This window comes from Cavia porcellus, unplaced genomic scaffold, assembly GCF_034190915.1.
Source record: "Cavia porcellus strain 051 isolate PalLab524CR breed Dunkin Hartley unplaced genomic scaffold, mCavPor4.1 scaffold_30, whole genome shotgun sequence".
Classification (NCBI taxonomy): Eukaryota; Metazoa; Chordata; class Mammalia; order Rodentia; family Caviidae; genus Cavia; species Cavia porcellus.
In genome coordinates, this window is record NW_026947513.1 from 48,031,237 (window position 1) to 48,046,062 (window position 14,826).

Sequence of the window (14,826 nt, forward strand, 5' to 3'; positions counted from 1 at the left end):
CATACAATGAAATTTACCAATCTCCACTCAAATAAATCTACATTTAACAGTAAGCCATACTACTCCTTATATTCCTTCATAATAGAAATATAAAATAGATGTTGAGGGTATAAAACAAGCATAAAAAAAACCTTTAAGCAAGAAGTCTATTAACTGTGAAGAAAGAAATCAGTAAATACTAAAACATGAGACTGCTGTGAGACCACACATAAAAATCAACATTAGATGGTACACTTTTAAATGTTAAAATATAATGTATAGAAAGGGAAAATAGGAATTTGATAAAAAGTTTCTTTTTTCTTGAGACAGGGTCTTACCAAGTAGTTCAGACCGGCCCTGCACTCACTATTTAGTGTAGGCTGGCCTCAAATTTGCCGTAATCTTCTGGCTGATAAAAATCTTAAGAGTAAGAAAACTTATGATTGGAGGACACTTTTTTGGAGTGGGGGAAGGACTTACCATACGTGAAATGAAGACAATGTGTACAAGGTATTTTATTTTATTTGTTCCCATCATTTAAAAGCCAGTGAAAAGTAAAGTAAAAGGTTAACAAAGACTGTTACTCTGTTTTGTCTGCCTTATGAATCTCTTTCTTACATCTCACTGGCAACATCAAAAGTTTCTTTTCCTTTCCTTTTTTTCCTTGAATGAATTTTTCCCCCTTCTATAGGTAGCTCATTTTCTTTTGAAGATTATCATGCCTATTTTTGCCTCTGTATCTGTGACATTATATAGCTCCAGTGTATTATTATGGTTTCTTTACTAATTCTTTAGTTCCGAGTCTACTCCCTGCAAAAATCAACTCTTTCATTTTCATGATTTTTAAAATCTCAATTTTCCCCAGAACTTGAGAAGCTGATGTTACAAGTTGAGACTGGCCTGGACTGCACAGTGAATTTACCAGCCTGCACTACAAAGCAAGACTCTATTTCAAAAAACAAAACTCAATTTTTTCAAAAGCCTTCTAAATCTATCTCCTATTAATATATCTTTCCTTTACTTATTTACTTGTAGTGCATACTGATTAGGACTATACATTATTTCCTTTTTTTTCCTTTTTGGAGACAAGGTTCTGCTATGCAGTTCAAGCTAGCCTTGAACTCATGAAGCCCAGACAGGCCTCAAACTTGCAACAATCCTCATTCTTCTGCCTCCCAAGTGACAGCATTACAGGCTTATGCCCCATGCCTGCTACAATATTCTATTTTAATTTCTCAATCCATACACAGATTTTCCCCTGATAAAGAATAAGTAATGATTAAATTTCTTTATCACAAGGGACTGTTAAAGTTGTTAATATTATTGATGTGTTTTATATACATCATTTAATCCTAATAACTCCAAAAAGATATTATACAGACACAAAACTCAAAACCTTCCTAAAAAATTTATCCTGGTCCAAAAGAGTAATTTAGAAAAATAATGGATAAATTAAGTCTTAAATCATGGCTACCCAGTACTTTAAAATTAATAAATAAAACCTAATATCAACACTTATTCTTGAATGGAAAGCTGGCACAAGAAACTAAATTTATGTGACATCTTTTTATGTCTTTGGCAAGTTATACTAGAAATCTGTCTAGTTTTAGTCTAATCCATCCCTCTGTCACACATAATAAGCTAAAGCACAAAGGTTTAAGATTACTATTATGAACAATTTCAAACAAATTCCTAAAAAAGGAATCCACTGGTCAGAGAAAACCATAACAGAGGAAGGCAAAGTAATACACATAATACCTTGCTTTCAAATTTTCCTTTAATTTTGGTTTGAGGTAGTACTGTATACATACTCTGGATTGTCTTCCTTTTTAGTACCACCGACTAATGTTTAAAAAACCACTTTTGCGCCAAGTATAAAGCCAGTACAGAATTAATGTGAGACTAAGAAAATGCAAATAATACTACAAAATTTCAGAAAGCAAGAAACAGAAATTAACAGCTTTGAAACTACTGATAATTCAGATATCCATGGTGCAGCTGCCCAATACAGTAATGATAAATACAATCTATGAACCCAAAGACACTAGCTATTGCCCCCCCCACACACACACAACGTCACATATTCACTTCACCAGTCTTACCATGCAAGCTTCCATTAGAGCAGTGTGCATTTCATCTGTTTTATGCTCTTGATCCGCCCCTGCTTCCAAAAGAAACCGCACCATTTCTAGGTGTCCTAAATCAAAAGCGTGTAAGATTACTTAGATGAACTTGATATCAAAAAATACTTTAAAATTATAATGGTAATTTAACTTACAACATTAAATTTATAGGAATACTAGTAAAGACAACTAAAATTCACCCTTAACTTTCAAATAGTAATTAGATAATTCTTTCTCCTAGTGCACTCAAAATGCTGCTACAAGAATCCCTGCTGCAAGCAAAGATACCATTATGCCTAATGTTCAGAATCTCCCTTCTGAAACACTTTTATCAGCCTAGCCATGCTGTACTTCTATTTATCCTATGAAATAAATAAGCTTTCATGAACTAGTAGGCTATATGATAATCATTCAAGCTACTCTGATGAGAAAATGTTTTAAATTTCAGTAGCAATTTTTTTAGGAACAATCTACTTAATGAGAACTTCATGTATAAACTTACAATTATTCTTGAAAACAACATTTACTTAAATGAAACACATACATATATACAATTTCAAATGTACCAGTTTCAGTTCAGAAACAGACACCTTATGAGTGGTTAAAAAACAGAAAACCAAAAGGACACTCCCACTTTATCTGGAATGAGCTATATTCACTTTTGTGACCAACCAGAATTACAGGAGATAGTGGAGCCAGGTAAAGCAGACAAGGGAGCTTTTGTCTCATCTTGCTTTTGCTACCTTTCCTCTCTTCCCTTTGGAATAGCCATATCAATGTTGAATTTCAGCCTGAGTTTTAAGCCTTCCCTGTTTCCATATTCATCCAGAAACAGGAGAGACAAAGGTTCACAGATCCCAGAAAGTAGCAGAGAGGTTCTCCACCAGCTCAGTTCTCTATGGAGTTTCTAATTACAGCCTGGAAGCCCAAGTCTGAAGCTGCTTTGGGAAAGTAGGAAGGGGCTACAAATCAAGAGGAGAGGCAGGAGTAGTCACATGTGGCTTCGTCTCAACTATCTCTGACCAACTGGAACACAGTAAAAAAAACCAGCCAGCTCTGGGTTCAAAAGCACTTAAGAAAAGAGAAGAGCCACTCAATCAGTCTGCTTCAAGGCCTAACTCCTTTCTTTGCTTCCCTAATTAAAATCAACCTCTGCTTAATTACAAACATGGCCAGAGAAGAGATGTCAGCTGCACTCCCCACCTGACAATCTGCTACTATCAGTCAAAAGCATATTTTGTTGTTTTTTGTTTTTTAAGACAGGGTCTCACCATGCAGTTCAGCCTAGCATTGAGATCACTATGTAGCCCAGGCTGGACTCACATTCCTGGATTATAAGTATGCATCAATACACCCAGTTTAAAAGCACTTTAAATAAAGTACAGTTTTTCAAAATTAACTTCAGTGTTATTCGTGTATATATATGAACTTCTTCCCTTTTTTTACCTTATCATGTTTTTAATGGAAATTATTTGAAAAGACATCACACAAACAAGGTCAAGACTAGTGGGGAAAGAAAAGGCCAAGGTGCAGAATATTAAGAACAATGTGCTAGCACCTGAGTGTGAGTGCGTCTTAGATTTCCTACTTGTAACAGTTTTTTTTTTGATAACTGGGTCAAGAATGGGCCAATAAATATAAGAAACACCTGAATGATTTTTCTATACAGACAAAGATGCATGGCATCTGGGTTATTTTTTATTCTTTATTTTGTTAACATTTATTTGTCATGCATGTGGAGATAGAAATGTTTGTGTGACTGTCTTTAATAATCTACATATAATATTAGCTGGGTAATCAGTAATACTCAAGAAGTTGGCAGTAAGATCACAACTTTGTGACCAGCCTGGGTAACTGAGTGAGACCAGGTCTCAAGATAAACAGGGCTGCGATGTAATTCAATGGTAGAGCACCACTGGATGCAAATGCTCCCTAACCCTATATCATTATTTATTTGCAGCCCAGGCAAGAGTCTCGTCTGCACAAAGTAGGATATTTTCGGTAGTATCAGTATGCAGGTTGGCTGATATTCAAAATATACCTCATTTTGCACTAGGCAAAATGTTCCCAACCTACAAAAGTATCACAAAGCACATTGCCAACACTGAAGAAAATGAGACAACATGGTAGTCATTGATGATTTCCTATCATTTTGATTTGAAATCCAGTAATGCTTTTATTCTTGGTTTTAGTCTGTTTTCAATTATTTGATTTCAATATGTATGAAGATATGGACAGCCATTTTGAAGAAAACAAGAGACATTATGGTAGCCTTTATTGACTTCCTAGTATCTGGTCTTGAAAGCCCTTAAGGCTCTCATTCTTGTGTTTTGATTGCTTTTATAGTATTTTGATTTATATTAATGTATTGTGTGTGAAGGTACAGACAACTAACTTGAAGAAAACAAGAGACATTACAGCAGCTATTGTTGATTTCTTGCTTTTTCTGAAACCCGTGTTATTTGCACTGTTTCATTCTGCTTTGCTTTGTTTTGTTGTGTTTGGTTTTATTCTCTTTGAAATAAAAAAAATAAAGCACAATGAATATTAAAATTAAATGGTTTCAAATAAAACTAGGTCAATTAATAGTTACTTTGTATTGATAATATTTATATATACGTTAAGTATACATATGAAACAAACTTTAAAACACTTGCATCTAATTACATAATACATGATTATCATGCTTTAGTATCATTCTAATGTAACAACAGAATATATAAAATAATTATAATCTTATTGGTTTAAAAACTTTTTTTCAGGCTAGAGATATAGCTCAGTGGCACAGCACCTGCCTAGCAAGTTTGAGGCCCTGAGTTTGATTTCCAGGACCAAGAAGGGGAAAAAAACCTACCTAAACAAAACAAAAACAAAAAAACCTACCTAAAAACTTTGTTTCAAATAAAGCATATACCATACCTTTGTAACAAGCTAATGTCAGGGCACTCTCTTTAAATTCATTGGAATGCGTATTAATGCCAGCCCCGTTCTCTAGCAGCAATCTGGCTACTTCCACATGTCCAGCACTTCCAGCTTCCATGAGAGGTGTGTGACCATTTTCATTATGGTCCTCAATACTAGCACCGGATTCCAAGAGCACCTTTACCACATCTACATAGCCTCCAGCACAAGCATAGGTAAGTGCCGTGTTGCCTATTATTATGAGGAAACACAAAGACATTAACAAAAGACTCTACAACAGAACTTGGCACCTAATTTATAGCAAGGAGAAAAACACTGGAAGACTACAACAATAATATTAAATAATAAACAAATACATAATTTTCCTTATTATACTTTATCTTTCTCAAATCATCTTATTTTCTCTGCATTTTAAACCAGACTCAAATACATGGAAAATCTGATATACTTATCAAGACTGTACTTGTAGAGCTGAAACAAACTTTTCTCTTTCAAATGAGAAAAAGATATTTAATCAAAAGTTTAATAAGCATTAGATACTATATAGCAAAAATTAATCACCTCAACACCTTTCCTTCTAATTATGTATTTTCAGTGTAAGTTTCAATACAAATTAACTAATGAAAATGATTTCAAGCTTACATATTAAACACAAACTTTAAAATACTTTAAATACTTAAAAGATATAATACATATGGTTATCATGCTTTAGCTTTTGTTTTTTGTTTTATTTGAAACAGGGTCTTGCTATGTAGTTCAGGCTGGCCTGGAACGCACTATGTAGCACAGGCTGGTCTCAAACTCACAGAAATTCTCCTGCCTCATCCTCTCAAGTGCTAGGATTACAGGCATGTACCACCATGCCTGGCTAGTATCACTTTAATTTAAAAACCAGATTATAATTTTCTTGTGTTTTGATAGCATGAAAATGAACTCTTTGAGTAAAAGTGTTCTTGTAGACTTTAAATATTATTCAAAACATCTAATAAATTTGGTATTCTTACATGAAATAAACATATAACAAATCTTTCTAGGCTCAAGTTTGAAATTAATAAAGTCATGAGCTCAGTCTTTTGTATCATACCCTTTGATGTCCTTTATCTCCCTTCTCACTCTTCCTAGAAGAATAGAGAACCTGGGTGTCAGAGGTGTAACCCTTCCTGTTCTATTTCCAGACAGTGGGCCTACTGTCAGCTCTTCATCTACTGTACTCTACATTGCTCTTCAAAGAGCAATAATTGCCCATACAAAGTAAGAGAAAGCTTATTTGAAATATATTCTATAGCCTTTAAATGCAAATATGTAGTGCTTCTAACACATAAGGTAATTGTAAATGTATCACTAACGATCACTTCCACATGGAACAATTATTACCAAAGGATACTATTACTTAGCAGAAATGAAAAAGAAACACAATTGACCTGTTGAAGACTGTGCATTGACATCGGCTTTATGAGCTAGCAGCAACTTCACAATTTTAACGTGTCCTCCATTAGCAGCAGCCATTAAAGGTGTAATGTCACCTTTAATTCCCCTATCCTCCACATTTGCATGCATTGCCAACAAGACCTGGTGAAAGAGTAAGAGGGTATCAGAAGATAATTTCATCATGGGGTAGGGGGACACGGCAGTGCTAGGGACTGAACCTACAACTTTTGAGTAAAAAATATCTTGTATATGTATTTATAGTTACAGATTCAATATAAGCACACAAAAATTATCTACCAAAGCTTAATCTGTTAAACTTAATAGTTCAAAGGATTTATATTTTCCTCAAGGCCAAATCTAAAGAAAAGGTAAAGGTTTACTTTGGTAACACAAACCTGTGCAAGTTCATAGTATCCAGCAGAACAAGCTAAACAAAGTAGGCTCTCCCCCTCCTCGGTGTGCTCGTTAACACTGCGCCCTTCAATGAGTAACTTGCGCACAGCATTTACATCTCCTTCTGAACAGGCTTCTGCCAAACTGCGGCTGTTTAGGGAAGAATATTGTAATGCAAGACAGAAAAACATAAAAAACTGCACTGTGTAAGCACTGGTAAATACAAATGATTATTTGAATAATTATAACATTTCTTAACAAAAAACCAAAAATGAGTTCACATGATCTGATATCTACTATTAAAGTTACTGATTAAATGATCAATATTCTACAAAGGTTCTTAGCTATGCAACTGAAAGATGAAATATAATTTAAGTGGAGAAATTACAAAATTTTATGTGACATTTTAAAAAAAATATAGAGTAAATGAAATATAGCATGTACTATTTAAGTCAAAGGCCTTTTGAGTCCTTCCGTCAAGTAAGATGAGGGCATGGAATACTAAGTAACTGATATCTTATCTGAACCAAGTATGTACTTATACTTTTTTTGCAGTACATGGTACCAGGGATTGATCCCCAAGACTTTTGCAGGCACGGCAAGTGCTGTACCACTGAGCAGTAGCCCTGACACCATGATGGCTGAAAGGAAATCCAAGCTAGGAAAAGGTGGGATTCAAGTAAAAGCAGACTGGAAAAAGAAAGGAAAATAACAGAAAACTAGACTGAGAGGAAACTTTTGTCCTTTAAACCTCCCAAAACAATTACTATATACATCCTTTTCAATTTTGAAGGAAAATTCACACAAAAATTAAATACAGAGCTATTACTGATCTCTTTATTTCAAATATAATTCAATTCTTACTCTTTCATTAACTGAAAACATGGCCTTGTCACTTTAAAGAGACACTTATGAATCATCTTTTTCTCTACCTCTGCTATCATTATCAGATTCAAGATATTTTTTAGCCTAGATCATTGCAGTACTTCCTAACCAGCCTCTTCTAATTTCACTTTTGCTCTCCTTCTGATGCCTTTACAAAGCAAGTTCTAACCTCTTTGTTCTTTTGAGACACTGTCTTGCTATGTATTCAGGCTGGTCTTGAACTCCCTAGGTAATTAAAGCTGACCTTGAACTCTGACTGATCCTCCTTCATCGACTCCGGAATGCTGTGATACTGAGATGCGATGCCCTGTCGAAATTCACTACTCTAGCTAAGAATCCTCTAATTGCAGTGAAAGTCTCATGAGATCTGCCCAGGGGCAGGGTACTACATCTCTCATTCCTTTACCCTTTTGGCCACATCTCCTCTTTCCCTTCTTCTTTCCACTTTGGTTGTAGAGCCTTTTTTCCTTTCACTATGACAGTTGGTGAAACCAAGAAATACATTCCACACAGAATGTTTAAATTTTAAAAATTATTACAGCAAAAAACATCTTGCCATTAACATCCCAAGAATATTCTCCTTCACTTCAAACACATTTATCCAATGGGCTCTGTGTCTTTCTAACAGCAACTGTTACAAAATTTGATCAGGTAGGGTTTTATCATAACATCCAGTGAGCATTTAAGTTTATAAATTTGTTACAATGAAAGACACACTGTCATTAATCCCCTGAAGTACTCCCCAGGCTCCAATCCTCATCCCACAATTCATGGCATTGTTTTATATTGTATTAAGAATTTTTTTTTTTTTTTGGTCTTTTTCATTTTTATCGGTACCAGGGATCGAACTCATGACTGCCTGCTTGCAAGGCAGGCGCTTATGCCGGAGCTAAATCGCCAGCCCCTGTATTAAGATTTTAAAATTTAAACACTCACCATATCTTTTGTTCTCCCCTTGTGAGCTAGTTCCAAACCAAGTTAGCTGACTTTGCTGTCTTTGTGCACAGGTCCTCTCCCACTTACCTCTATCTTTAAGTAAAGACTTCCCTGACTCATCTGCCAAAAATGCAACATGACCTCCAATCCAAATCCTGTACTAGCAGTTCCTACATTCTTTGCAACTCATAATCTTCATCAATGTGCAACACTATATATTTCATTAATGTGTTAACTGTATTGTGTCCCCTTACCAACCTTTAACAAAGTGAGTCTCAAATTATACTTAATAAGCTTGCCAGTTAGCAGGCCTCTGAATTTCCACCTCACACAACACGGACAGACTCTACCTCCTATGCTTCACATTTTAAGCAACTTTAGGACAAATCCTTCTATAATACAGCTCTTACATAAGAATATACCTTTCATCACTTCTCACTTCTTCATGCATATACTCTCTTCTGGTATTTGGACTTCTCACTCAATTACCAAAGCTGTATGGTAGCTTACAGCATTCTCTCTCTATACTAACAGCAGCTGAACTTAACAACTTTGAGCAAAGGGCTTTTTACTCAAACTGGCCACATGGTGCTGTATTAGCTAGTATACAAGCTGGTACACAGCACTCACTGCACTTCACTACACCATACTGCTCAAGCTTTGTTGAACAAGTGATTGTCACAAACATGCTTTATTGTTTCAATGTAAAATAACAGATGTGGGTCAGGAATTTAGCTCAGCAGCATAAGTGCCTGCCTGGAAAGCACAAGCTCCTGAGTTCGATCCCGGGTACTAAAATAAAATAAAATAAAAGATGATTTTTATTTACGTATTCTATTTCCTGCTTGAACTAGCTTTAATATATTCTTCAAAGTGTTTTTAACTTACTTTCTCAGGCAACAATCAGCATTAAAACATACCTGGATATTTTCATAAAGAAAATCCTTTTATTTTTAGTCAGTTCTTAAATGTTATAATTTTCTCTCTACTCCTCCCGACATTTCTTTCTCCACCCTCCCCCCACAATGACATTTCAGCCAACGATTCTCTGCATTAATGACAGTTGGACCTATAAGATCATCTATTACTCAATGGCTCTGTAGCTTAGTTTGGCAAGCACACTCTGAGGTTCACACAAAATAGTCAAAGCAGGTGCCTCAACATGCCCATAAACTCAACTACCCCAGGCCAGCCTGGGCAATTCATTGAGACCCTGTCTCAAAATAAAAAAGGGCTGAAAATATAGATGGAATCTTGATTTCTAGCACCACAAACAGAAGGGGAAAAAATTATCTCATTGTTAAACAAGGCAGGACCATAACAGAATAGTCCAATTTTCTAATGCTAAAATAAGTAAAATAGCTTCACTTTAGTTAGAAGAAAAAAGCCGTATAGAAGAAAAAGTAACATAGTGATTCCTTTCCAGTTTCTTCTCTGGCGTTCATATCTAGTTTTGTGTTTATGTGTGTACGTGTGTGTAACTATTTCTATATACAAGATGGTGTGATTTTATTGTTATACCATCAGAGAACCTTAAAGGAGTCACGAAATATTTCATTAGCCCTTACTAACTCTAATGTACCAAGGAATTACAGAAGATATAAAAGTAAAGTTCCTTAGGAACTATAGCTACCATTTTAAAAAGATAAATAAAAACCTTACCATCTAAAACGGTCACAGAACTATGCACAAGAATTAGAAAACAGTTATGACTGAAAAGTATTTACTTCTTTATCACCAATACATAAAAATAAACTTTAAGCAAAAGATCTCCTTTACAACACATACTGGCTAGGAAGTCAGCTGTGCAGTAAGACATCTACTGGTGCTCTGCCTGCCATTGGCAGCTAGTTGATCTTAAGTTATCTAGCTCTTAGCTTTCAACTATAAAATGGGAAAAGAAATAAAACCTATGACTTGTGTCATTATGAATGTAAGTAAGATATCACAAGCTAAGTAGTTACATGCTGTTAGGCACAAAATAAATGCCGAGTAATAATCAGCTATTTTTCTTTTTTAAGGAAACAGTTTTCACACTGACCATGGCAAAACAATACTTACTTGTCCGACTGCCCTGCATTTGCTGTGCTCTCAGCTCTCATTCGAGTAAGCGCAGCAGCAGCTTCATCCAACGCACAGCTAACAGACGATGTTAACCTCCGAAGCACCTCAGGGTCCGCAAAGGCTTTCCCGTCAGCCGTGGATAACTTGCCTATCCCTATACCATAATTTCCACAACAATACAGACATGCCCAAAAGAAGAAGCAAAGCAAAACTCAAGTTACTTAAGTATGTTAACAAATAACCTCCAAATGGTACAGTCATCACACGCATTTTCTGTCATCTTTCTGGGAAACAAGACTCTTCAATTTTCTAAAATTCCTAATCCTTTTATGCAGTTTCTTAAGTATATGATCTTAATACCCCCAGTGCCAGAAATGGGTCTTCTGCTTGGGCCAACCTGGAGCCTTACTTAGATATCTGTCATGCCTTTGAAAGAATTTATGTTCTAAGGCTGCTAAACTGGTAAGATATGAGTCATCAGCTGTTTAGCTCCTTTTATCACCACATTCAGAAAAAGGGTGCTCAAATTAAGGACAACACAGACGAAAGCAGAAAAACAAAGAGTCCTAAAAGTTATTTTTGACTCATTGACGCCAATAGTGTCAGTGCTGCTCCTGTACCTCTGGTAAATGTCCACATTTACTTAAGAATGTTTAGCTGGGGGCTGGGGATTTAGCTCAGCAGCATAAGCGCCTGCTTTGCAAGCAGGCAGTCGTGAGTTTGATCCCTGGTACCGATAAAAACGAAAAAGACAAAAAAAAAAAAAAAAAGAATGTTTAGCTGGGCTACCAACATGTGACCAAAACAAAACCAAAAACTATATAGATGTATCTCTGTATACTCAAAATCGTATCTAAAAATCAATCAACAGCAAAAGGGGAAAAAATTAAAAGTATAAATAAATCATGAGAAACCATTTGAATGAAGCAACTTGTTACTTTTCAGATCCCTATTACTTTTGAACCCTATTTAAACAAGCTCATCTCTAACCTGCATTGTGTAACCTGGTGGTACTTAATCCACGCTGTCCAACGGTTTTACTAGAGGTGCTTTTCAAGAACACAAATGTTAAGCTCTCCCACATCTGTAGATCTAATTCAGAAAGTAGGGTCAAGGCAGTCACATATTTTAAAAATGACTCTGATGTACAGCCAGAATTTAAGAAGCTTTACATCTAACGCCATGATGGACACTACTATCTCGCTACTCAATATATGATACCCTAGGTAGAAGCACTGCAATCACTTAGGAGCTTATTTAAATGCAAAATCTTGATGGCACATTCCTGTCATCCCAGTTCTCTGGGAGCTTAAGGCTCCAATTTCAGCACCTTAGGGACACTCTGTCTCTAAAAAAAAAAAAAACAAAAAAAGCGGGTGGTGGTGATGTGTGTGTATGTGGTGGTGTAACAGAATGAGAAGGCCCTGGGTTCAGTCCCAAAACCAGAAACTGCCTGCCACAGAATCTTAGGTCCCAAGATATGATAATCTAAAGCCTCCATTTTTCAAGTGATACCCAAGTGATTTCAATGCACATTCCTTAAAGGACACTAGCTTTTTAAACAAATTATTTAAGTTAGAAACAGAAAAGATCACTCACTTGGTAATAATAAACATACACAAATAAATGTATTTTGTAACAGTAGAAGGAGCACACTACCATGTAAGTTTGTATTTAAAGTTTTATAAACTTTATAAGAGCATATACTTGTTTTTCAAAAAAATTTGATATAAACGTATTTTATAAAGGCAAAAGTAAATCTGACAAGAAGTGTTTCTGATTTTACTATAACAAAATATTCAGACCAGTTAAATTTCCTATCTGCTTATCAAGTTGGGCAAAGGATAAAAACATTGTTGGTCTGGTAAGGTCAGTAACTTCTGGATAATTGGTGTCACAAATACTGAAAGTCACAGTACATTCTAAATCGCTACAGTAATATAAATTTCATGGATCACCTTTACTAAAGGCTATTATGGCACTACTGGGATCAAGGTCACAGATTGCCATTTGAGAGAATTATTTCCAATTCTTCAGGCAATCTAAATCAGCTATATAACAAATACTTGTCAGTGATAGTAAAAGGAACCAGGAGAAGAGGAAGAAAAACCAACTGAAAGCATTCAAGGCTTAAAAAGAAAGTTCAAAAACAAATACTCCATGCTAAATTTTTCTGAATTTCTCACATATTCAGATTAAAGAAAACCAGGAAGTAATCAATGATATGGATTGCAAGGTTTCAAATTTATAAGCAGTGATCAAAAATTAATTATGTTAGCCACCCTGGATTACTGTGAACCTTCTGGTCTTATCCAGTTAGTAATCAGCATAGATCACAAAGCAGACAAGACTAGATTATTCTTTACCACTTCTGACATTCAAGGAATTAAACAATAGAACTACAGAAGAGAAAAAGCACATTAAATATCTAGATTTCTCATTTTAAAACAAAGGAGTAAATAATTATTTTCCTTTTTTTCTTAGAATAAAAAATGACTATAATGTAACAGAATTGCCATCTTTGATAGAACTAAAAATGCATTAAAAATCTTAAGTATTTATGAAGACAGAATAAATGGGTGATGCAATGGACTTAACTCAATAAACTGAAACATGACTACATTATCAAAGAGAAACCAGGTAGTAGGCCTAAAAGGACTAAAGAATTAGAAGTAACTGATTCAAGGATGAGGCTTTGCTTGTGTTAACAGGGAAATGGACTGACTATCTGGTGATTATTCTCTAAACACACCAAACCAGATATAGAGAAGAGAAAAAGGATTAAATAGAAAACAGGGCTAAGTGAACATAAACATCTACATAATAAGCAATAAAATCCTCTTCTTCCAGCTCCACAAGTATGGCAACTAGGTTTATTATTCATGAGACAAAAAATACTAGATGTGTCTTTCAAGAAACTGAACACAAACAGAGAAAAGAAATAAACATATTGACATGTTGAGTATAGCCAAAAAAAAAAAAAAAAAAATGGAAGAGTCTCTTATCCATTCAATGCTAGAAATCCAAAATGTTGCCAGCATTAAATGCCTTATGCAACTCTTAGGACTATGAATTTCATAGATTTTGTTCCCATGATTAAGGCATGGTTGACCTAAAGACAAGATTATCCTTATGGGCCCAAAACATGAACTCATGAAAGGCAGAGGAGACTTCTCAAGTTGCTTGGAGATAAGAAAGTCAGAGATTCAAAGAACAAGGATTGTATGTACAACTATTGCCTTTTAGAGATGAAATGAGTCATGTATTAAGGAATGTGGGCAACTGCAAAGAAGTAAGAGCCTGAGATCTCAACTGCTAAGTGAATCTGGCCACAGCATGAACTTAGAAAGATGAGCAGACAGGGAGTTTTAGCCCTGCGAAAGTTTGAGCAAAAAAATACAAGTATCCATACCATGCCCTGATGTCTAATATGCAAAAACTAAGAGATAATAAATGAGTATCATGTCACATAGCTATGCTTTAAATAAAGTGTTCTGCTGTAATGGAAACCAAGACATGCTTTATAATGAAATGCAAACTCAACAGAACACTTATGTGAACTTCCGAATTTTACACTTTATGTTACTGTTCTTAACTACCAACAGAACCTAATGATCACTAGCCTCTGACAGAAATCTTAAGTGTGAAAAAACAACCAAATGTATTAAAGATGAGATCAAAAAGTACAATTTCTCACAACGAATTTATTATGTATTGTAAATATATACTAATAAAAATGGCAAAAGAAAATACAACAGAGATACAATGGCAAAATCTATAAATACATTTTTATAAAGGAGAAACTATTATGGTTAAAGAGTAACATTTTTAAACACAAGAACCTTGTTTGAATGTTGATTCAAACAAATCCACTGAAAAGAAACATGAAACAATTAGTAACATCTGAATACTAACAGGTTCTGGCAATGTTGGAGAATTTCGTTTTTTAGTTTGGCTCTGCAATAGTACATATGGCTTACAATTCCTGGGGGACAAAGAAGTACTTATATAGGTAATGACATGATACCTAATCAGACTGAAATTCACACCTGTGGAGATGTCAGCAGGGAAGTAATGAATAAAGATGAAGCAGGTC

At 35.1% G+C, this 14,826-nt stretch overlaps 1 protein-coding gene across 7 annotated transcripts in view; it reads right to left on the reverse strand.

The window, feature by feature from the left end:
- The window catches only part of Ankrd17 (ankyrin repeat domain 17), a 166,101-nt gene that overhangs the window by 81,790 nt on the left and 69,485 nt on the right, over positions 1–14,826 (reverse strand). For all 7 annotated transcript variants that reach the window (XM_063240326.1, XM_063240325.1, XM_063240327.1 and 4 more), the window contains exons 3-7: positions 10,728–10,884; positions 6,848–6,995; positions 6,446–6,593; positions 5,022–5,255; positions 2,082–2,176 (exon numbers count right to left, since the gene is read on the reverse strand). In XM_063240326.1, coding sequence (XP_063096396.1) covers positions 2,082–2,176; positions 5,022–5,255; positions 6,446–6,593; positions 6,848–6,995; positions 10,728–10,884 — 782 coding nt within the window. The remainder of the gene's footprint in view (positions 1–2,081; positions 2,177–5,021; positions 5,256–6,445; positions 6,594–6,847; positions 6,996–10,727; positions 10,885–14,826) is intronic.